This window comes from Oncorhynchus keta, chromosome 13, assembly GCF_023373465.1.
Source record: "Oncorhynchus keta strain PuntledgeMale-10-30-2019 chromosome 13, Oket_V2, whole genome shotgun sequence".
In the NCBI taxonomy this organism is placed as follows: domain Eukaryota; kingdom Metazoa; phylum Chordata; class Actinopteri; order Salmoniformes; family Salmonidae; genus Oncorhynchus; species Oncorhynchus keta.
Window position 1 is genome coordinate 44,448,629 of NC_068433.1, and position 23,083 is coordinate 44,471,711.

Genomic DNA, 23,083 nt, shown 5'->3' on the forward strand with positions numbered 1-23,083 from the left:
TGGTTAGCGCGCCCGGCCTGCCACAGGAGTCGCTGGTGCGCGATGAGACAAGGATTTCCCTACTGGCCAAACCCTCCCTAACCCGGATGACGCTAGGCCAATTGTGGCCCCACGGACCTTCCGGTCGAGGCCGGTAACGACAGAGCCTGAGCACGAACCCAGAGTCTCTGGTGGCACAGCTGGCGCTGCAGTACAGCGCCCTTAACCACTGCGCCACCCGGGAGGCCCTCCTTCCTTTTTGATGACCAATTTACCCCGTTTACCAAAGAGCACCTTCTATCTACCAAAATGTACTATTGTGTACCTTAGTAGCGCTTTCCTTCCTTCTCTTTCTACAGTCTATAACCCTTCAACACAGTACAGTTATGTTGTCGTCTGTTTTATGAGGCCGTATGACCGTACTCCTATCTCAGTGGAGTCCGCTATGTGGTATATTTCACAGAAGCCTCTGCGTGTTGTGACCCGCTGAGCGGCATAAATCACAAACGCAAGCTGCACCTCACCACCGCAATGAATCACGGCCCATAAAACACAAGTGACACGCTCATGTCAAGATGCAGGGGGGACAGGGTTTGTGTGTGTGAGTGTGTCACCGTCACCTTCAGGTCTCTGTGGACGATGCCCAACTTGTGGAGGTAGTCGACAGCGTCTAGCACCTGTCTGATGAGAGTACTGGCATCTTTCTCTGTGTAGAACCCCTTCTCCACGATACGGTCAAACAACTCACCTCCCGAGACTCTGTGACACAGACAGAGAGGGGGTCAGTAAACAAGGTAAGTAAAACAGACACAAACACACATCTGGAGGGAACCGGTTATCATGAGACAGATCCACTGAGACTTAATTTAGGAGCTATACGAATCTGCCTCCATTCAACCATATGCGTGTGTGTGTGTGTGTGTGTATGTGTGTGTGTGTGACACACGTGTGTACCCCACAGTGGGGGTATGCTTTGACCCATTCTAACCCGCCGCTCCACTAAACTTAACCCTTCATGCCCCATACTATCACGACCAATCAAAGTGCACCATACAGTCTAAAACTAACTGTATAGGGAGAACTGTAGCAGAGAGAGAGAGAGGGGACAGGAGATGGGAGGGAAACAAAATATAAAACAAAGAAACTGAGAAAAAAGGTGCCTCATTTTTCTCAGATCATAGATTCACACAGTGGAGGATAGCTAAGCTTCAGACTGTGTGTGTGTGTGTGTGTCAGACAGTGCCCTTGCTGTTTTACAGGTTTGTTTTAAAGACTCTAAGCCAGATTTTTTTTTTTTTTAAAGCGCCAGAACAGCCACAGGCCAGAAGCTGAACATCCCAGAACTTTCCTCAGTCCTCAACAGCTAGCTGGCACAGGGCAGATGGCTGCTAAGCACTGATCTAAGGACAGATTTGTAGTCTGTCCGGCCGTCCCTTATGGTTATGGAAAGGGTAAACTGATCCTGGGTCTGCCACTAACAGAACAGCTCAGTGCACTGGTCATTAGCTTAGTGGCACTCCGCTGTATCTGAGCAGGGTGTCGTCACTGCGTAGCACTGCAGAGAACCTTTGTAAATACTGGAGGTCTCTGGCTGACTGTCGGGGTAAAGTAGCTTTCTGTCACATTCCACCACAAGGGGGAGTAGCCAACCACTCATCTCTAATAGTGCCACAGTCCGTAAAAACTAGTTCTGAGGAAGGGATTAAAATAAATAAATGTAATTCAAATGACTCTATATTAGGTTTAACATGCTTTAGAACCAAGAGAGAAATTAAAATGCCTAGTATGTACGGTAAGAAGATTAATGGGGTAGAATCTGTCTCTTATGACTGGTCTCCGTTTGTACTGACAAGCACAATATGGAAACAACGGAGGAAGGACATTTTGCATTTCCACAGGTACACAGCTCCCTCTCCTGGTTCCTGTATTGACCCCACCGACTGTTTCTGTTGTCACGCGGTCTCATGTTTGACATGTCCCCTGAAGGCATCTGGCTGCAGTCCTCGTATATACTCTATTGATAAACAGACAGCTGACCTTCAATAGAAAGTCATGTCACGCCAAGGACTGCCAGGAAGTACTGTTTTGATCCACTGATGTTAGTACTTTCATATTGACCCAATAAAGTCTCTCTCTCGGTGCCCCTGTGTATGGCGTTTGGGAAGCAAATGTACTGTACCTTCTTCCTCAGTACGGAGTTGACAGACGGTGCAGCAGGAGCCTGAGGGGCTGCTCCTCTCCTCTGATCCCCATGGGGGCGCTGTAACCACGATCCTTACTGGTATTCCGATTAACCCACACACTGAACCGTAAACAGCCTCAACTAGAACTAAATACTGATCTTGGATCAGCTTAAATCAATCACAATTCTAACCTTAACCGCCATAAGATACAAACATAACTGTCAATCTATAATAACAGCCTATACTACACAAGATGGACCAGTTTCATTGCACCTCTCGTTACTGCACTGAGGGAGATTAAGCATAGGGTCAAATAAACTCAGCAAAAAAAGATAAGTGCCCTTTTCCAGACCTTGTCTTTCAAAGATAATTCGTAAAAATCCAAATAACTTCAGATCTTCATTGTAAAGGGTTTAAACACAGTTTCCCATGCTTGTTCAATGAACCATAAACAATTAATGAACATGCACCTGTGGAACGGTCGTTAAGACACTAACAGATTACAGATGGTAGGCAATTAAGGTCACAGTTCTGAAAACTTAGGACACTAAAGAGGCCTTTCTACAGACGGAAAAACACCAAAAGAAAGATGCCCAGGGTCCCTGCTCATCTGTGTGAACGTGCCTTAGGCATGAGGACTCCAGATGTGGCCAGGGCAATAAATCGCAATGTCCATACTGTGAGACGCCCAAGACAGCTCTACAGGGACACAGGACGGACAGCTGATCGTCCTTGCAGTGGCAGACCACGTGTAATACCTGCACAGGATCGGTACATCCGAACATCACACTTGCAAAACAGCTATAGAATGGCTTCTACAACAAGTGCCCAAGTTACACCAGATCACACAATCCCTCCATCAGTGCTCAGACTGTCTACAATAGGCTGAGAGAGGCTGGACTGACGGCTTGTAGGCCTGTTGTAAAGGCAGGTCCTCACCATACATCACCGGCAACAACGTCACCTATGGGCACAAACCCACCATCGCTGGATCAGACAGGACTGGCAAAAGGTTCTCTTCACTGACGAGTCGCGGTTTTGTCTCACCAGGGGTGATGGTCGGATTTGCGTTTATCGGCGAAGGAATGAGCGTTACTCTGGAGCGGGATCGATTTGGAGGTGGAGGGTCCGTCGTGGTCTGTGGCGGTGTGTCACAGCATCATCGGACTGAGCTTGTTGTCATTGCAGGCAATCTCAATTCTGTGCTTTACAGGGAAGACATCCTCCTCCCTCATGTGGTACCCTTCCAGCAGGCTCATCCTGACATAACACTCCAGCTTGACAATGCCACCAGCCATACTGCTCGTTCTGTGTGTGATTTCCTGCAAGACAGGAATGTCAGTGTTCTGCCATGGCCAGCGATCTCAATCCCATTGAGCACGCCTGGGACCTGTTGGATTGAAGGGTGAGGGCTAGGGCCATTCCCCCCAGAAATGTCTGGGAACTTGCAGGTGCCTTGGTGGAAGAGTGGGGTAACATATCACAGCAAGAACTGGTGAATCTGGTGTCGTCCATGAGGAGGAGATGCACTGCCGCCCCAAATGCAGCTGATGGCCACACCAGATACTGACTGTTACTTTTGATTTTGACCCCCCCTTTGTTCAGGGACACATTATTCCATTTCTGTTAGTCACATGTCTGTGAAACTTGTTCAGTTTATGTCTCAGTTGTTGAATCTTATGTTCATACAAATATTTACACATTTTAAGTTTCCTGAAAATAAATAGTTGACAGTGAGGATTTTTTGCTGAGTTTATGTTTTTCTCTGAAACCACAGAGGTTTGCATTGGATGAATATTGAATACACACACACACACACACACACACACACACACACACACACACACACATTCTAATGAAGTTTCTGAAAAAAAGGAGATAAGAAATTGCTAATCTGCTCTGCTCGCTCGCCCTTTCTATCCTCTCTCCCTCTATATCCCCACGCTCCATCTCTTCTCTCGCTCTCTCTCCTCTGCCAACAGTGACTTTTTTCCAGCCAAGACGAGCGTGGCAGGGGATGACAAGCAAAAGGCTAAGCCACACACACACGTTGGCTGGACATAACGGTGTGGTAGTGACGGAGGAGATGGGCCACCATCCTGCAGGATTACGTAACCATTTGCGTAGGGAGACCATGGCAATCAGACAGGAGCCAAATCTACTTCCCTTTCAATACACACACACCATACTGCAGGCACACACACACTCAATCATCTTTCCATTCAGTCTCTCTCTCTTTCTTGCTATCGCTGTCCCTTCCTCATCCCTTTCTCTACCTTCACCCCCCCCTCTCTCACTCTCTGTCAGAACAGTATCAGGTTGTCCCTTTATCTGAGTGTAATCTGAGCTGTACAGTGGCCCTGTGTGCTCCTGTGTAGTTGTCTGGCTCAGCAGTGTCAGACACTGCAGTGCAGTGGTAGTCAGCTAGATTCAGCCGTGGGATGATTTCTGTCGATGAGGATGGAACATAATTATAATAATTGATACACTGCAAATTGACCACAACTAAGCCCCAAAAATATATTATTATTTTAAAATAACAATAGTTTCATTCCTCGATTACATTGAGACACGATCACATCTCTTTTTTATTTGGGGGAATACGTTTCCTAAATGAAACCTAAATTCCTGGTGATTTTACAATAGTTTTTTCCCCAAAAACTAAAATGCCGCGGGTCGCCTGTTGCTGACCCTTGCTGCCATGTTTTCTACAGTAAGGTAGTGGTGTGAAGGTGTTGTTGACCCTGCTGTAGTGGTTCCTACAGTAAGGTAGTGGTGTGAAGGTGTTGTTGACCCTGCTGTAGTGGTTCCTACAGTAAGGTAGTGGTGTGAAGGTGTTGCTGACCCTGCTGTAGTGGTTCCTACAGTAAGGTAGTGATGTGAAGGTGTTGCTGACCCTGCTGTAGTGGTTCCTACAGTAAGGTAGTGGTGTGAAGGTGTTGTTGACCCTGCTGTAGTGGTTCCTACAGTAAGGTAGTGATGTGAAGGTGTTGCTGACCCTGCTGTAGTGGTTCCTACAGTAAGGTAGTGGTGTGAAGGTGTTGTTGACCCTGCTGTAGTGGTTCCTACAGTAAGGTAGTGGTGTGAAGGTGTTGCTGACCCTGCTGTAGTGTTTCCTACAGTAAGGTAGTGATGTGAAGGTGTTGCTGACCCTGCTGTAGTGGTTCCTACAGTAAGGTAGTGGTGTGAAGGTGTTGCTGACCCTGCTGTAGTGGTTCCTACAGTAAGGTAGTGATGTGAAGGTGTTGCTGACCCTGCTGTAGTGTTTCCTACAGTAAGGTAGTGATGTGAAGGTGTTGTTGACCCTGCTGTAGTGGTTCCTACAGTAAGGTAGTGGTGTGAAGGTGTTGCTGACCCTGCTGTAGTGTTTCCTACAGTAAGGTAGTGATGTGAAGGTGTTGTTGACCCTGCTGTAGTGGTTTCTACAGTAAGGTAGTGGTGTGAAGGTGTTGCTGACCCTGCTGTAGTGGTTCCTACAGTAAGGTAGTGGTGTGAAGGTGTTGCTGACCCTGCTGTAGTGGTTCCTACAGTAAGGTAGTGGTGTGAAGGTTTTGTTGACCCTGCTGTAGTGGTTCCTACAGTAAGGTAGTGGTGTGAAGGTGTTGTTGACCCTGCTGTAGTGGTTCCTACAGTAAGGTAGTGGTGTGAAGGTGTTGCTGACCCTGCTGTAGTGGTTCCTACAGTAAGGTAGTGGTGTGAAGGTGTTGTTGACCCTGCTGTAGTGGTTCCTACAGTAAGGTAGTGGTGTGAAGGTGTTGCTGACCCTGCTGTAGTGGTTCCTACAGTAAGGTAGTGATGTGAAGGTGTTGTTGACCCTGCTGTAGTGGTTCCTACAGTAAGGTAGTGGTGTGAAGGTGTTGCTGACCCTGCTGTAGTGGTTCCTACAGTAAGGTAGTGATGTGAAGGTGTTGTTGACCCTGCTGTAGTGGTTCCTACAGTAAGGTAGTGATGTGAAGGTGTTGTTGACCCTGCTGTAGTGGTTCCTACAGTAAGGTAGTGGTGTGAAGGTGTTGTTGACCCTGCTGTAGTGGTTCCTACAGTAAGGTAGTGGTGTGAAGGTGTTGCTGACCCTGCTGTAGTGGTTCCTACAGTAAGGTAGTGGTGTGAAGGTGTTGCTGACCCTGCTGTAGTGGTTCCTACAGTAAGGTAGTGGTGTGAAGGTGTTGTTGACCCTGCTGTAGTGGTTCCTACAGTAAGGTAGTGGTGTGAAGGTGTTGCTGACCCTGCTGTAGTGGTTCCTACAGTAAGGTAGTGGTGTGAAGGTGTTTTAACAGTAACATTCACAAGCCTGTGGCTGAGCCTGCTGCTTCTGTAGAACACAACGGTTTGGTTTGTTTAACTCACATGGTTTCAGTGTTGTTGGGGAGAAAAGAAAAAAAAACACAACCGTGTTTATATTTTCTGTAAAACACCACACACTTTTACAACCCTTTCCATTCATCATTAAATAGCCACTGACTGAGTCGAAAAGATTCAAGCTTTGTTCTACTCCAGATACGTTTTAGATTGGTTTTTTTTCCGCTCTCTGTCTTCTGCCTGCTTTCTTTCTCTGTCTCCCCCTTCAAATCCCCTCCTCTTGTTCTTGGCTTCAATTGCTCCGTTTTGGCTTTCGCTCAACTATCTATCTATCCCTCTCTCTCTACAACTGTCTCTCTCTCTCTCTCTACAACTGTCTCTCTCTCTCTACAACTGTCTCGCTCTCTCTCTACAACTGTCTCTCTCTCTCTCTACAACTGTCTCTCTCTACAACTGTCTCTCTCTCTCTCTACAACTGTCTCTCTCTCTCTCTACAACTGTCGCTCTCTCTCTCTACAACTGTCGCTCTCTCTCTCTGCAACTGTCTCTCTCTCTCTCTGCAACTGTCTCTCTCTCTCTCTCTCTCTACAACTGTCTCTCTCTCTCTCTCTCTACAACTGTCTCTCTCTCTGCAACTGTCTCTCTCTCTCTGCAACTGTCTCTCTCTCTCTACAACTGTCTCTCTCTCTCTCTCTCTCTCTCTCCAACTGTCTCTCTCTCTCTCTATACAACTGTCTCTCTCTCTCTATACAACTGTCTCTCTCTCTCTCTATACAACTGTCTCTCTCTCTCTCTATACAACTGTCTCTCTCTCTCTCTCTACAACTGTCTCTCTCTCTCTATACAACTGTCTCTCTCTCTCTCTCTGTCTCTCTCTCTCTCTACAACTGTCTCTCTCTCTCTACAACTGTCTCTCTCTCTCTCTCTCTCTCTCTCTACAACTGTCTCTCTCTCTCTCTACAACTGTCTCCCTCTCTCTACAACTGTCTCTCTCTCTACAACTGTCTCTCTCTCTGCAACTGTCTCTCTCTCTCTGCAACTGTCTCTCTCTCTCTGCAACTGTCTCTCTCTCTCTATACAACTGTCTCTCTCTCTCTGCAACTGTCTCTCTCTCTCTGCAACTGTCTCTCTCTCTCTCTGCAACTGTCTCTCTCTCTCTCTCTCTCTCTCTCTCTGCAACTGTCTCTCTCTCTCTCTGCAACTGTCGCTCTCTCTCTCTACAACTGTCTCTCTCTCTCTCTACAACTGTCTCTCTCTCTACAACTGTCTCTCTCTCTACAACTGTCTCTCTCTCTACAACTGTCTCTCTCTCTCTACAACTGTCTCTCTCTCTCTACAACTGTCTCTCTCTCTCTCTACAACTGTCTCTCTCTCTCTCTCTACAACTGTCTCTCTCTCTCTCTCTACAACTGTCTCTCTCTCTCTCTACAACTGTCTCTCTCTCTCTCTGCAACTGTCTCTCTCTCTCTCTCTCTACAACTGTCTCTCTCTCTCTCTACAACTGTCTCTCTCTCTGCAACTGTCTCTCTCTCTCTGCAACTGTCTCTCTCTCTCTCTGCAACTGTCTCTCTCTCTCTCTCTCTGTCAACTGTCTCTCTCTGCTGCAACTGTCTCTCTCTCTCTGCAACTGTCTCTCTCTCTCTACAACTGTCTCTCTCTCTCTGTCTCTCTCTCTCAACTGTCTCTCTCTCTCTGCAACTGTCTCTCTCTCTCTACAACTGTCTCTCTCTCTCTACAACTGTCTCTCTCTCTCTCTACAACTGTCTCTCTCTCTCAACTGTCTCTCTCTCTCTCCAACTGTCTCTCTCTCTCCAACTGTCTCTCTCTCTCTCTCCAACTGTCTCTCTCTCTCTGCAACTGTCTCTCTCTCTCTGCAACTGTCTCTCTCTCTCTGCAACTGTCTCTCTCTCTCTGCAACTGTCTCTCTCTCTCTGCAACTGTCTCTCTCTCTCTCTGCAACTGTCTCTCTCTCTCTACAACTGTCTCTCTCTCTACAACTGTCTCTCTCTCTCTCAACTCTCTCTCAACTCTCTCAACTCTCTCTCTCTACAACTGTCTCTCTCTCTCTCTCTCTCTACAACTGTCTCTCTCTCTCTCCAACTCTCTCTCTCTCTACAACTCTCTCTCTCTCTACAACTCTCTCTCTCTCTACAACTCTCTCTCTCTACAACTCTCTCTCTCTACAACTCTCTCTCTCTACAACTCTCTCTCTACCTACAACTGTCTCTCTGTATACAACTGTCTCTCTCTCTGTATACAACTGTCTCTCTCTCTCTGTATACAACTGTCTCTCTCTCTGTATACAACTGTCTCTCTCCCTCTCTCTCTCTACAACTGTCTCTCTCTCTCTCATATCACACTTCCATCTGCCTGACATAACGCTCCCTCTCTTCTCCCTCTCATATCACACTTCCATCTGCCTGGCATACCGTTCCCTCTCCATCCATCTCACCCTCACTTATTTGAGCAGGATTGGATGTATCAGCCATGTGGTGATGACATGGTTGTAGATCGCTGTAGACAGCAGCTCTTCATCCAACCAGAGATGGAAGCACCACACCCAACTAACTAATCTCAGCTAGATCAGACATAGCATGTCAAACTCTGAGCACAGACGCTGTTAAATCAAACCCGATCTGTCAAACTCCCGAGTGCAGGTATATCAGACCTGATGTGTTAAACTCAGCGCAAAGTTAAATCCAACTCAGAGCACAGGTACTGTATATCAGACCACACCTGTCAACCTCTGAGGATGATTCCTATCCAGGCTGTATCACATCCGGCCGTGATTGGGAGTCCCATAGGACGGCGCACAATTGGCCCAGCGTCATCCGGGTTTGGCCGTAATTGTAAATAAGAATTTGTTCTTAACTGACTTGCCTAGTTAAATAAAGGTTAAATAAATAAATCAAATAAATACTCGGAGGTGATGCTTGATACATGGACTCAGATGTGTACCGACTCAAATCTACGATGAGTGCTGAGATTCCTACCTGCTGAGGTGTTATTCCTGCTTCTACCAAGTTAAGTGTCATAAGTGGAGTGAGGTGACCTTTATCAGAGCCTGAAATGAGAAGGTGCCTTGCTGCAGAGGAGAATAATTTCACACCTGCTGCAGGTGAGGGGAGAGGTAAGGGGAAAAGGTGAGAGGTGAGGGAGGAAAGATGAGGTGTGAGGGGGGAGAAGAACAGGGGTGAGAAGGAAGAAAGGAGAAGAGAGAGACAAGCGAAGGGTGAGAGAGGCAGAAGACTGGAAGAAGAGTGAAGTGAAAGACGGTGGCCGGTGTTCTCCTCTGTTCTCAATTCGACAGCCTGTTAGCACTGAAATTAAGAACATTGTGTGCCGTGACTCAGCAATAACCTAAATGAAATGATCAAAGTTAAGAACTGCTCTACTTTCCTGCACACAACTGACAACACACTTTAATCCATAACTCCTCGCCCTCCTCGACAGACTGATATAACTCCAGCTGATTAATGTGGCCAGGAGTGCAGTGGCACGTTAGCCTTGCTGTAACGTTAGAGTAATGTTACGTAAACGTTAGCTGAGCGCTACGAGCCAGGTCCCATTCCCTCTCCTGTAGACAGTCTTAATGGAAGTCTAATTAGAGTAATGAGGGCTTATAAAGTGTGTGTATGTGTGTAAAGCTGTCTCTCTCTCTCCCTCTCTCTCTCTACAACTGTCTCTCTCTCTCTCCCTCTCTCTCTAAAGCCCCTTGCCCCATTCCTGGGTGCTGAGTGAGACCGAGACAGTCAGAAGGAGAGAGCGACAGAGGGGGACACAGAGCGACAGAGGGGGACACAGAGCGACAGAGGGGGACACAGAGCGACAGACAGAGCGAGAGGGACAGAGAGCGAGAGGGACAGAGAGCGAGAGGGACAGAAAGAGCGAGCGAGAGAGAGAGAGAGAGCGAGAGAGAGAGGGAGCGAACTTACAGCTGCATGATCAGGTAGAGGTGGTTGGAACTCTCATAGATGTCCTCCAAAGCCACTATGTTCTCATGCTTGATTCTGGAGGGACAGAAAACACAGACAACGTTAGTCTATTAGTCATGTATAACTATAACCCTTCAAACAGATGATCCGATCCCAGACTGTCTCAACCCCCATCTACACCACCTTTACCTCAGTTCTAGAGTCATCTCAAACACTTACTAAACCTGAACATAAAACATAATCCCAAGACTTATCCAAACCCTTTCCCTCCTTTCTGTCTATTGATACAGTCAACACCATACTCAGGCCTCACCATAGTAACTGCTCCATGGTGAAACTGTAGTGTACACATGGGACATGCTTGTGCTGCTGGTCTGTGTGCGTGTGCTGCTGTGGCACTTGTGCTGCTGTGGTGGTGTGCTTGTGCTGCTGTGGTGGTGGTCTGTGTGCTTGTGCTGCTGTGGTGCTGGTCTGTGTGCTTGTGCTGCTGTGGTGGTGGTCTGTGTGCTTGTGCTGCTGGTCTGTGTGCTTGTGCTGCTGTGGTGGTATTCTGTGTGCTTGTGCTGCTGTGGTGGTGGTCTGTGTGCTTGTGCTGCTGTGGTGGTGGTCTGTGTGCTTGTGCTGCTGTGGTGGTAGTCTGTGTGCTTGTGCTGCTGTGGTGGTGGTCTGTGTGCTTGTGCTGCTGTGGTGGTGGTCTGTGTGCTTGTGCTGCTGTGGTGGTGGTCTGTGTGCTTGTGCTGCTGTGGTGGTAGTCTGTGTGCTTGTGCTGCTGTGGTGGTGGTCTGTGTGCTTGTGCTGCTGGTCTGTGTGCTTGTGCTGCTGTGGTGGTGGTCTGTGTGCTTGTGCTGCTGTGGTGGTGGTCTGTGTGCTTGTGCTGCTGTGGTGGTAGTCTGTGTGCTTGTGCTGCTGGTCTGTGTGCTTGTGCTGCTGGTCTGTGTGCTTGTGCTGCTGTGGTGGTGGTCTGTGTGCGTGTGCTGCTGTGGTGGTAGTCTGTGTGCTTGTGCTGCTGGTCTGTGTGCTTGTGCTGCTGTGGTGGTGGTCTGTGTGCTTGTGCTGCTGTGGTGGTGGTCTGTGTGCTTGTGCTGCTGTGGTGGTAGTCTGTGTGCTTGTGCTGCTGTGGTGGTGGTCTGTGTGCTTGTGCTGCTGGTCTGTGTGCTTGTGCTGCTGTGGTGGTGGTCTGTGTGCTTGTGCTGCTGTGGTGGTGGTCTGTGTGCTTGTGCTGCTGTGGTGGTAGTCTGTGTGCTTGTGCTGCTGGTCTGTGTGCTTGTGCTGCTGGTCTGTGTGCTTGTGCTGCTGTGGTGGTGGTCTGTGTGCGTGTGCTGCTGTGGTGGTAGTCTGTGTGCTTGTGCTGCTGGTCTGTGTGCTTGTGCTGCTGTGGTGGTGGTCTGTGTGCTTGTGCTGCTGTGGTGGTAGTCTGTGTGCTTGTGCTGCTGGTCTGTGTGCTTGTGCTGCTGTGGTGGTGGTCTGTGTGCTTGTGCTGCTGTGGTGGTAGTCTGTGTGCTTGTGCTGCTGTGGTGGTAGTCTGTGTGCTTGTGCTGCTGTGGTGGTAGTCTGTGTGCTTGTGCTGCTGGTCTGTGTGCTTGTGCTGCTGTGGTGGTATTCTGTGTGCTTGTGCTGCTGTGGTGGTGGTCTGTGTGCTTGTGCTGCTGTGGTGGTAGTCTGTGTGCTTGTGCTGGTGGTCTGTGTGCTTGTGCTGCTGTGGTGGTGGTCGGTCTGTGTGGGTGTCTTCGATGCCTCGTGACCCATTTGCCGATGATGTTATCACAAGGGGGGAATAATACTACACACACACACACACACACACACACACACCACACACCACACACACACACAGAGGAAGCGTGAGCAGGTGGGGAGTTCAGTACAAACATTAGGAGTGTGTGATCTCTGAGCTCGTAGCGAGCGGTGGAGCGTAGAGATATGAGTCATAAACAGTCTGAGGAGAGATGGCTGAGATGAGAACACCAGGGAGAATGGTGTGTGTTTAAACTCTCCCTGGGATCATGTAAAGGTAAAGCAGATGGGAACCTCAGAGTAGAGGCAGAGGATTCCTGATCTGCAGTCATTACATGACAAATCCTTCCACAGTTAATGCCTTATTATTTGGCAACTGATTCTCTGTCTCTTAGAGAAGGCCGTGTGTGTGTGTGTGAGAGAGAATCCCTGTCGAGCTGCAGGATCCAAATAAACTAGTAGGCAACAGAGTGGGCAGAGACTGTGGCACGACACTATACCCTAACTTCACAGAGCAAGAGAGGGAGAAAGAGAACCTGATCATTTCTTTGTGAATGTGTGTGTGCGCCAGTTCTCGATTTTTGACACGCGTGTATTTCTAAATGTGTGTTCACACTTGACCACTTGAAGTGTATACATATATACTACATATTCAAAAGTATGTGGACGCCTGCTAGTCAAACATTCCAAAATCATCGGCATTAATATCTAGTTGGTCCTCCCTTTGCTGCTATAACATCCTCCACTCTTCTGGGAAGCCTTTCCACGCGATGTTGTAATATTGCTTCCATTCAGCCACAAGAGCATTAGTGAGGTCGGGCACTGATGTTGGGCAATTAGGCCTGGCTAATAGTCTTGTTCCAAATCATCCCAAATGTGTTCGATGGGGTTGAGGTCAGGGAGCTGTGCAAGCCATTCAAGTTCTTCCACATCGATCTGGACAAACCATTTCTGTATGGACCTCTTTGTGCACGGGGAAATTGTCATGCTGAAACAGGAAAGGGCCTTCCCCAAACCGTTGCCACAAAGTTGGAAGCACAGAATCGTCTAGAATGTCATTGTATGCTGTAGCGTTAAGATTTCCCTCCACTGGAACTAAACATGAAAAACAGCCCCAGACCATTATTCCTCCACCACCAAACGTTACAGTTGGCACTATGCATTGGGGCAGGTGGCATCCTCCTGGCAATCCACCAATCCCCAGATTAGTCCATCGGACTGCCAGATGGCGAAGCGTGATTCATCACTCCAGAGAACGTCTTTCCACTGCTCCAGTGTCCAATGGTGGCGAGCTTTACACCACTCCAGCCGACGGTTGGCATTGCAAATGGTGACGTTAGGCTTGTGTGCATCTGCTCGGCCAAGGAAACTCATTTTATGAAGCTCCCAACAAACAGTTATTGTGCTGACGTTGCTTCCAGAGGGAGTTTGGAACCCAGTGAGTGTTGCAACCAAGGACAGACCATTTCTATGCACTACGTGCTTCAGCACTTGGCAGTCCCGTTCTGTAAGCTTGTGTGGCCTACCACTTCGCGGCTGAGGCGTTGTTGCTCCTAGACGCTTCCACTTCACAATAACAGCACTTACAGTTGACTGGGGCAGCTCTAGCAGGGCAGAAATTGGACAAACTGACTTGTTGGAAAGGTGGCATCCCATGACGGTGCAACGTTGAAAGTCACTGAGCTCTTAAGTAAGGCCATTCTACTGCCAATGTTTGTCTATGGAGATTGCATGGCTGTGTGCTCGATTTTATACACCTGTCAGCAACAGGTGTGGCTGAAATAGCCAAATCCACTCATTTGAAGGCCATCCACATACTTTGTATATATAAAGTACACGTGAATGACACTATTAAGATATGAAGCACTGACCTTGAGGAGGTGTGTCTTGTGACCTCCGGCCATATTAGCCTGTCAATCAGCTGGTTGCCAGGAGATGCTGGGAGTGGCAGAAAGCCGAAGGTCAAACATGGAAGGCGTCAGAGGCTAGGCCACAACCCCCCTCCACTGACTGGATCACAGTGACAACACCTATCCCCCATAAATATTGCCAGGGTCAGTGGTGTCTCTCCTGTCCCTAGGGAACACGCATGGTATACTGCAATAATAACACCAACACATACTGTAGCCTCTTACTTCTGGACTTTTGAGTGACTGAGTGAGTGTGCGAGAGAGTGAATGAGTGAGACCTTGTGGAACTACTGAGCCAGATCCAAGGTGATATCTGACCATACACGCTCACAAGCACAGCCAAGACCAAGCTGTGGAGAGGGATTACTGTATTATCTAGTGACGTGGAGATGAATGACTTGGGTTTTATCCCATAGGTGTGTGTGTGTGTTCATACAGACCTCTACTCAGCTACCTGACAATATGTATGAATAATAAGTGTAAAATACATGAGTGTTTCTCACTGGGAGAAAAGATTAGAATGAACATTCAGTACAGTATCAGCGCTTAGGAGACAAGGTCACTAAGAAAATAAATAGGAGACAGGACATTTTCTATAGTTGCTACCTACCCTGATCTCCTCTTCTGTCAGTGTGAGACTGTGGATCGTGACCTAAAGATAACAGTGAATGGGGAGTAGTGGGAGGGAAGCGAGCGTGATGGTGACGGGCGGCTGTGTTTTCCGTTCGGTCGCCAGGGTAACAGGTGTTAGGGAGGAGAAGGTAGGTGGGAGACTTACTTGCGGAGCACGGTGATCTCGTTCTCGATGCTGCTCTCTTTCCCCTTCAGGGCCTTCTTGGGGATACACTTCACAGCAAACATCTTCCCCGTAGACCTCTCCTGGGCCAACACCACCTCAGAGAATGCCCCGCTAGGAGAGAGAAATGAGAAAGAGAAAACATTTGATTAATCAATTAGCAATCGTGTAAGACCATTCAACACAAGTGCAGATAAACACAGACATGAAACAGCAAAACAAGTTAACAAGGTTTCCATGAGAGAGAGGGACAGCGAGCGAGAGAGACAGCGAGCGAGACAGACAGCGAGAGAGACAGCGAGAGCGAGAGAGACAGCGAGAGAGACAGCGAGAGCGAGAGAGACAGCGAGAGCGAGAGAGACAGCGAGTGCGAGAGAGACAGCGAGAGAGACAGCGAGAGCAAGAGAGACAGCGAGAGCGACAGCGAGAGAGACAGCGAGAGAGACAGCGAGAGAGACAGCGAGAGAGACAGCGAGAGAGAGACAGCGAGAGAGAGACAGCGAGAGAGAGAGAGACAGGAGCGAGAGAGAGACAGCGAGCGAGACAGAGAGCGAGCGAGACAGAGACAGCAGCGAGAGAGAGACAGCGAGCGAGAGAGAGAGAGACAGCGAGCGAGAGAGAGAGACAGCGCGAGACAGCGAGCGAGACAGCGAGAGAGACAGCGAGAGAGCGAGACAGCGAGAGAGAGACAGCGAGAGAGAGAGCGAGAGAGCGAGACAGCGAGAGAGAGAGAGACAGAGAGACGAGCGAGAGAGACAGCGAGCGAGACAGCGAGACAGCGAGAGAGAGAGAGAGACAGCGAGCGAGAGAGAGAGACAGCAGCGAGACAGCGAGAGACAGCGAGCGAGACAGCGAGCGCGAGACAGAGCGAGACAGCGAGCGCGAGACAGCGAGCGCGAGACAGCGAGCGCGAGACAGCGAGAGAGCGAGAGAGAGAGAGCGAGACAGCGAGAGAGCGAGAGAGACAGCGAGACAGCGAGAGAGAGAGACAGCGAGAGCGGCGAGCGAGACAGAGAGAGAGACAGCAGCGAGACAGCGAGCGAGAGACAGCGAGAGAGCGAGAGAGAGAGACAGCGAGAGAGCGAGAGTGAGACAGCGAGAGAGCGAGAGAGTGAGACAGCGAGAGAGCGAGAGAGCGAGAGAGAGCAGCGAGAGCGAGAGAGCGAGACAGCGAGAGAGCGAGAGAGTGAGACAGCGAGAGAGCGAGAGAGAGACAGCGAGAGAGCGAGACAGCGAGAGAGAGCCAGAGAGAGACAGCGAGAGAGCGAGAGAGAGACAGCGAGAGAGCGAGAGCGAGACAGCGAGACAGCGAGAGAGAGAGACAGCGAGAGAGCGAGACAGCGAGAGAGAGAGCGAGCGAGACAGCGAGAGTGAGACAGCGAGAGTGAGACAGCGAGAGAGTGAGAGAGCGAGAGCGAGAGAGCGAGAGTGAGACAGCGAGAGAGCGAGAGTGAGACAGCGAGAGAGCGAGAGTGAGACAGCGAGAGAGCGAGAGTGAGACAGCGAGAGAGCGAGAGTGAGACAGCGAGAGAGCGAGAGTGAGACAGCGAGAGAGCGAGAGTGAGACAGCGAGAGAGCGAGAGTGAGACAGCGAGAGAGCGAGAGTGAGACAGCGAGAGAGCGAGAGCAGACAGCGAGAGAGCGAGCGAGAGAGCGAGACAGCGAGAGAGCGAGAGAGCGACAGCGAGAGAGCGAGAGAGCGAGAGCGAGAGAGCGAGAGAGAGACAGCGAGAGAGAGACAGCGAGAGAGCGAGAGCGAACAGCGAGAGCGAGACAGCGAGAGAGAGCGAGAGCGAGACAGCGAGAGTGAGACAGCGAGAGTGAGACAGCGAGACAGCGAGAGAGCGACAGCGAGAGAGCGCAGCGAGAGAGCGAGAGTGAGACAGCAGAGAGCGAGAGTGAGACAGCGAGAGAGCGAGAGTGAGACAGCGAGAGAGCGAGAGTGAGACAGCGAGAGAGCGAGTGTGAGACAGCGAGAGAGCGAGAGTGAGACAGCGAGAGAGCGAGAGTGAGACAGCGAGAGAGCGAGAGTGAGACAGCGAGAGAGCGAGAGTGAGACAGCGAGAGAGCGAGAGTGAGACAGCGAGAGCGAGAGTGAGACAGAGAGAGCGAGAGTGAGACAGCGAGAGAGCGAGCGAGACAGCGAGAGAGCGAGAGTGAGACAGCGAGAGAGCGAGAGAGCGAGAGAGACAGCGAGAGCGAGAGTGAGACAGCGAGAGAGCGAGAGTGAGACAGCGAGAGAGCGAGAGTGAGACAGCGAGAGAGCGAGAGTGAGACAGCGAGAGCGAGACAGCGAGAGAGCGAGAGCGAGACAGCGAGACAGCGAGAGCGAGACAGCGAGAGTGAGACAGCGAGAGTGAGACAGCGAGCGCGAGACAGCGAGCGCGAGACGGCGAGAGAGCGAGACGGCGGAGAGCGAGACGGCGAGAGAGCGAGACGGCGAGAGCGAGACGGCGAGAGAGCGAGACGGCGAGAGAGCGAGACGGCGAGAGCGAGACGGCGAGAGCGAGACGGCGAGAGCGAGACGGCGAGAGCGAGAGAGAGCGAGACGGCGAGCGAGAGGGAGACAGCGAGAGCGAGACGGCGAGCGCGAGACGGCGAGAGCGAGACGGCGAGAGCGAGACAGCGAGAGCGAGACAGCGAGACAGCGAGAGCGAGACAGCGAGACAGCGAGACAGCGAGAGCGAGACAGCGAGAGCGAGAAAGAGGTGGCAGAGGGGAGCTAGAGAGAGGGAGAGAGAGTTCATTAATGCATACTCGGCTCCATGAATCTCACTGTTCTCTGTCCAGCTCATCTGAAACCCTCCAAACCACTCACTCACTATATCACCATCACTAACACACTTCACAGCTCCTCAGCTATCACTCTATCGCTCTCTCCCTCACCGTCTCCCCCCTCTCTCTTTAGCTATCACTCCCGCTTGTTGTCCTTTACTTATTGTTTCATGTTCAATTTGCTCTATAATATGCTTGATCTCCTCCTTATTTATCCTTTGTCCCAGTTCCCTCGGTCTCCCTCTCTCCTCCTCCCGCTCTCCCTTCTCCACAGTTCATGTTTATTCTCATTATGTTCTCTCCTCCATATATCGGTTCCCTTCTTCCCCGTTCCTCTCTTTCTCTCCCTCACCTCGTTTTCCTGCTGCGTTCTCCTTGTTAGCGCATTAGGAAATCAAATTTCATATGTGGTTTGCTTTCATTCATAAGCTGATTAATGGTGCATGCTGCTGTGCCAATCAGCAATGAAGGAACGAGGGGAGACAGGGAACACATTCTCCCTCTTCCTCTCTACCCTCTTCCTCTCCACTATTATTCTATTCTTCCGTTCCCCGCCTCTCCTCATCCCTCTCTCGTCTCCCCTGCCTTTGGGACATGGTGCCGGTTATGAATTCATTCATACTTCCTTCCTCGTCATCTCCTCCCTCCTTTCTGTCCTTTTATTACACTCTGCTGATGGGAGTGAAATAAGGCATAAAGCATGACATCATTTTGGAAAGTGTACAATTTCAGTAAAACCTGAGTAATACATTATTTTATTTAACTAGGCAAGTCAGTAAAGAACAAATTTTTATTTACAATGACGGCCTACCGGGGAACAGTGGGTTAACTGCCTTGTTCAGGGGCAGACGACAGGTGTTTTACCTTGTCAACTCTGGGATTCGATCTTGCAACCTTCCGGTTACTAGTCCAACGCTCTAACCACTAGGCTACCTGCTGCCCCATTAATATAACCTTAGTAATATTCAACACATCTTATTAGTGTGTGTGTGTGTGTGTGTGTGTGTGTGTGTGTGTGTGTGTGTGTGTGTGTGTGTGTGTGTGTGTGTGTAGTGCTATAGTCCAGATAGCACTAGAGCCATTTAGAAGCCCCTATTTGCTGATGACTACAAGACATCACCATCGGACACTTCACTGAAAAGCTCTAAAAACACTGATGCAGAGATAAAACAGAAATGCAGGCCTGTCGCTATGCTACACACACACACACGCAACCCCTCTTAACCATGACGAAGTCACCCAGCCTCCACCCATCTCCCTCGGCTACGAGAGCCAGCTGGTCACCCACCCTCACTGGTCTGTTGTAAGCAGCACGCCCATTAGGAAGGCTAGGACTGGGTCTCCATCTCTGTACACTATAGACTACGAATGTGGTTTAGTCTCTGCCCAGAGAGAAGGAAAGAGACTGACCACATACCGTGAAACCAAAACGCCACAATAGACAGGGAAGGAGAGGAGGCAACAGGAGAGAGACATATACAGTATAAATGGGAGAGAAGAGGAAGGCAAGCGTGGGTGAATCCTGTAATTGATAGAGAGAGAGAGAGAATCCTGTGTGTGGGTTTGAGACAGAGAAGAGCTGTATGTGTGAATGAGACCTGTAAGAGAAAAGCTGAACGGCGGCGCTACAGTACAACAAAGACAACCTTTAAAGCATTCACACAGAACAGAGAGAGCCACCACAGGGTACATACAGTACAGTATCAATTTTTTGTTGACAGGGAGCAGAGGGATTGTGTAATACAGCATCTCCCCAGCTGTGTTCACACACGAAGTGGCTTTGAGTGTGTGTGTGTGTGTATGTGTGGTTATTGGGGGTTGACTAGGTGTTTTGCAGTTCAAGTTGGTCCCTTCTGCTATTGCAGTTGCTGGCAACATTGGGCGATACCGTTTCCTCGTGTGCATAAACCTGGGTAATTGTCTCAGCGAGGCTCCAGTGAGTATGATTGCATTGAATGGAAACTACATAGGCAGCCTGCAGCCAGTGTAGAGTGTGTGAGTGTGACAGATATCCATTCTGACAGGTCCTCTTGGTTAACGGGGCCCGATTGAATAATGCTGGCACAAAGGGATATCTCCTACAGAGACAAAGATGGGCTCTCACATGGGAGAAGCACACACAGACAGACATGCACACAGCTGTATGATGTATGTGTGTGAATGTATGTGTACGTATAAATATTTCCCCAAGGAAGAGTTGTCAAATTAGACACACATCCTGGGTTTCTCCTCTAAAGAGAAAGCGAGTGGCTGAGCGAGAGAGGCTGAGAGAGAGAGAGGCTGAGTGAGAGAGGGCTGAGTGAGAGGGGCTGAGTGAGAGAGGGGCTGAGTGAGAGAGGGCTGAGTGAGAGAGGGGCTGAGTGAGAGAGGGGCTGAGTGAGAGAGGGGCTGAGTGAGAGAGGCTGAGTGAGAGAGGGCTGAGTGAGAGAGGCTGAGTGAGAGAGAGGCTGAGTGAGAGAGAGGCTGAGTGAGAGAGAGGCTGAGAGCGAGCGGGTGAGAGAGAGAGGCTGAGTGAGAGAGAGGCTGAGAGCGAGAGAGAGCGGCTGAGAGCGAAGAGAGAGAGAGAGGCTGAGAGCGAGAGCGAGCGGCTGAGAGCGAGCGGCTGAAAGCGAGAGAAAGGCTGAGCGAGAGAGAGGCTGAGCGAGAGAGAGAGAGAGAGGCTGAGCGAGAGAGAGGCTGAGCGAGAGAGAGAGAGAGGCTGAGCGAGAGAGAGAGAGAGACAGCACAATTAGACCCAACCAAATCATGAGAAAACAAAAAGATAATTACTTAACACATTGGAAAGAATTAACAAAAAAACAGAGCAAACTAGAATGCTATTTGGCCCTACACAGAGAGTACACAGCGGCAGAATACCTGACCACTGTGACTGACCCAAAATTAAGGAAAGCTTTGACTATGTACAGACTCAGTGAGCATAGCCTTGCTATTGAGAAAGGCCGCCGTAGGCAGACATGGCTCTCAAGAGAAGACAGGCTATGTGCTCACTGCCCACAAAATGAGGTGGAAACTGAGCTGCACTTCCTAACCTCCTGCCCAATGTATGACCATATTAGAGAGACATATTTCCCCAGATTACACAGATCCACAAAGAATTCGAAAACAAATCCAATTTTGAAAAACTCCCATATCTTTTGGGTGAAGTTCCACAGTGTGCCATCACAGCAGCATGATTTGTGACCTGTTGCCACGAGAAAGGGCAACCAGTGAAGAACAAACACCATTGTAAATACAACCCATATTTATGCTTATTCATTTTATCTTGTGTCCTTTAACTATTTGTACATTGTATATATATATATATATATATATATGATATTTATAATGATATTTGTAATGTCTTTACTGTTTTTAAACTTCTGTATGTGTAATGTTTACTGTTAATTTTTGTTGTTTTTCACTTTATATATTCACTTTGTATGTTGTCTACCTCACTTGCTTTGGCAATGTTAACACATGTTTCCCATGCCAATAAAGCCCCTTGAATTGAATTGAATTGAGAGAGGCTGAGCGAGAGAGAGAGAGAGAGAGAGGCTGAGAGAGAGAGAGAGAGAGAGAGAGGCTGAGCAGCGAGAGAGAGAGAGGCTGAGCGAGCGAGAGAGAGAGAGGCTGAGCGAGCGAGAGAGAGAGAGGCTGAGCGAGCGAGAGAGAGAGGCTGAGCGAGCGAGAGAGAGAGAGGCTGAGCGAGAGAGAGGCTGAGCGAGAGAGAGAGGGAGAGGCTGAGCGAGAGAGAGAGGGAGAGGCTGAGCGAGAGAGAGAGAGAGAGAGAGGGGCTGAGCGAGAGAGAGAGAGAGAGAGAGAGAGGCTGAGCGAGAGAGAGAGAGAGGCTGAGCGAGCACGAGAGAGAGAGGCTGAGCGAGCGAGAGAGGCTGGGAGCGAGCGCGAGAGAGGCTGAGCGAGCGCGAGAGAGGCTGAGCGAGCGAGAGAGGCTGAGCGAGAGAGAGAGGCTGAGCGAGAGAGAGAGAGAGAGAGAGAGGCTGAGGCTGAGAGAGAGAGAGAGAGAGAGGCTGAGCGAGAGAGAGAGAGAGAGAGAGAGAGGCTGAGCGAGAGAGAGAGAGAGAGAGAGAGGCTGAGCGAGAGAGAGAGAGAGGAGAGGCTGAGCGAGAGAGAGAGAGAGAGGCTGAGCGAGAGAGAGAGAGAGGCTGAGCGAGAGAGAGAGAGAGAGAGGCTGAGCGAGCGAGAGAGAGAGAGAGAGGCTGAGCGAGCGCGAGAGAGAGAGGCTGAGCGAGCGAGAGAGAGGCTGAGCGAGCGAGAGAGAGAGGCTGAGCGAGCGAGAGAGAGGCTGAGCGAGCGAGAGAGAGAGGCTGAGCGAGCGAGAGAGAGAGGCTGAGCGAGCGAGAGAGAGGCTGAGCGAGCGAGAGAGAGAGGCTGAGCGAGCGAGAGAGAGGCTGAGCGAGCGAGAGAGAGAGGCTGAGCGAGCGAGAGAGAGAGGCTGAGCGAGCGAGAGAGAGAGGCTGAGCGAGCGAGAGAGAGAGGCTGAGCGAGCGAGAGAGAGAGGCTGAGCGAGCGAGAGAGAGGCTGAGCGAGAGAGAGAGAGAGGCTGAGCGAGAGAGAGAGAGAGGCTGAGCGAGAGAGAGGCTGAGCGAGAGAGAGAGAGAGAGAGGCTGAGCAAGAGAGAGAGAGGCTGAGCGAGAGAGAGAGGCTGAGCGAGAGAGAGAGGCTGAGCGAGAGAGAGGCTGAGCGAGAGAGAGGCTGAGCGAGAGAGAGAGGCTGAGCGAGAGAGAGAGGTGAGCGAGAGAGAGAGGCTGAGCGAGAGAGAGAGGAGAGAGGCTGAGAGAGAGGCTGAGCGAGAGAGAGAGGAGAGGCTGAGAGAGAGAGAGAGAGAGAGAGAGGCTGAGCGAGAGAGAGAGAGAGGCTGAGAGAGAGGCTGAGCGAGAGAGGCTGAGCGAGAGAGAGAGAGAGAGGCTGAGCGAGAGAGAGAGAGAGAGAGAGGCTGAGCGAGAGAGAGAGAGAGAGAGGCTGAGCGAGAGAGAGAGAGAGGAGGCTGAGCAAGAGAGAGAGAGAGAGAGGCTGAGCAAGAGAGAGAGAGAGGCTGAGCGAGAGAGAGAGAGAGAGAGGCTGAGCGAGAGAGAGAGAGAGAGGCTGAGGCTGAGCGAGAGAGAGGCTGAGCAAGAGAGAGAGAGGGCTGAGAGGAGAGAGAGGCTGAGCGAGAGAGAGAGAGAGAGAGGCTGAGCGAGAGAGAGGCTGAGCGAGAGAGAGAGCGAGAGAGGCTGAGCGAGAGAGAGAGAGAGGCTGAGCGAGAGAGAAGAGAGGCTGAGCAAGAGAGAGAGAGAGGCTGAGCGAGAGAGAGGCTGAGCAAGAGAGAGAGAGAGAGAGAGGCTGAGCAAGAGAGAGAGGCTGAGCGAGAGAGAGAGAGAGAGGCTGAGCAGAGAGAGAGAGAGGCTGAGCAAGAGAGAGAGAGAGAGAGAGGCTGAGCAAGAGAGAGAGGCTGAGCAGAGAGAGAGAGAGGCTGAGAGCGAGAGAGAGAGAGAGGCT

General features: G+C 50.3%; 1 protein-coding gene across 1 annotated transcript in view; it reads right to left on the bottom strand.

The window, feature by feature from the left end:
- camk1da (calcium/calmodulin-dependent protein kinase 1Da) overlaps nt 1-23,083 on the bottom strand; it is a 72,529-nt gene that overhangs the window by 13,132 nt on the left and 36,314 nt on the right. Inside the window, exons 2-4 of the mRNA XM_052460263.1 lie at nt 14,816-14,947; nt 10,394-10,468; nt 600-738 (exon numbers count right to left, since the gene is read on the bottom strand). Of these exons, the coding sequence (XP_052316223.1) occupies nt 600-738; nt 10,394-10,468; nt 14,816-14,947 (346 nt within the window). The remainder of the gene's footprint in view (nt 1-599; nt 739-10,393; nt 10,469-14,815; nt 14,948-23,083) is intronic.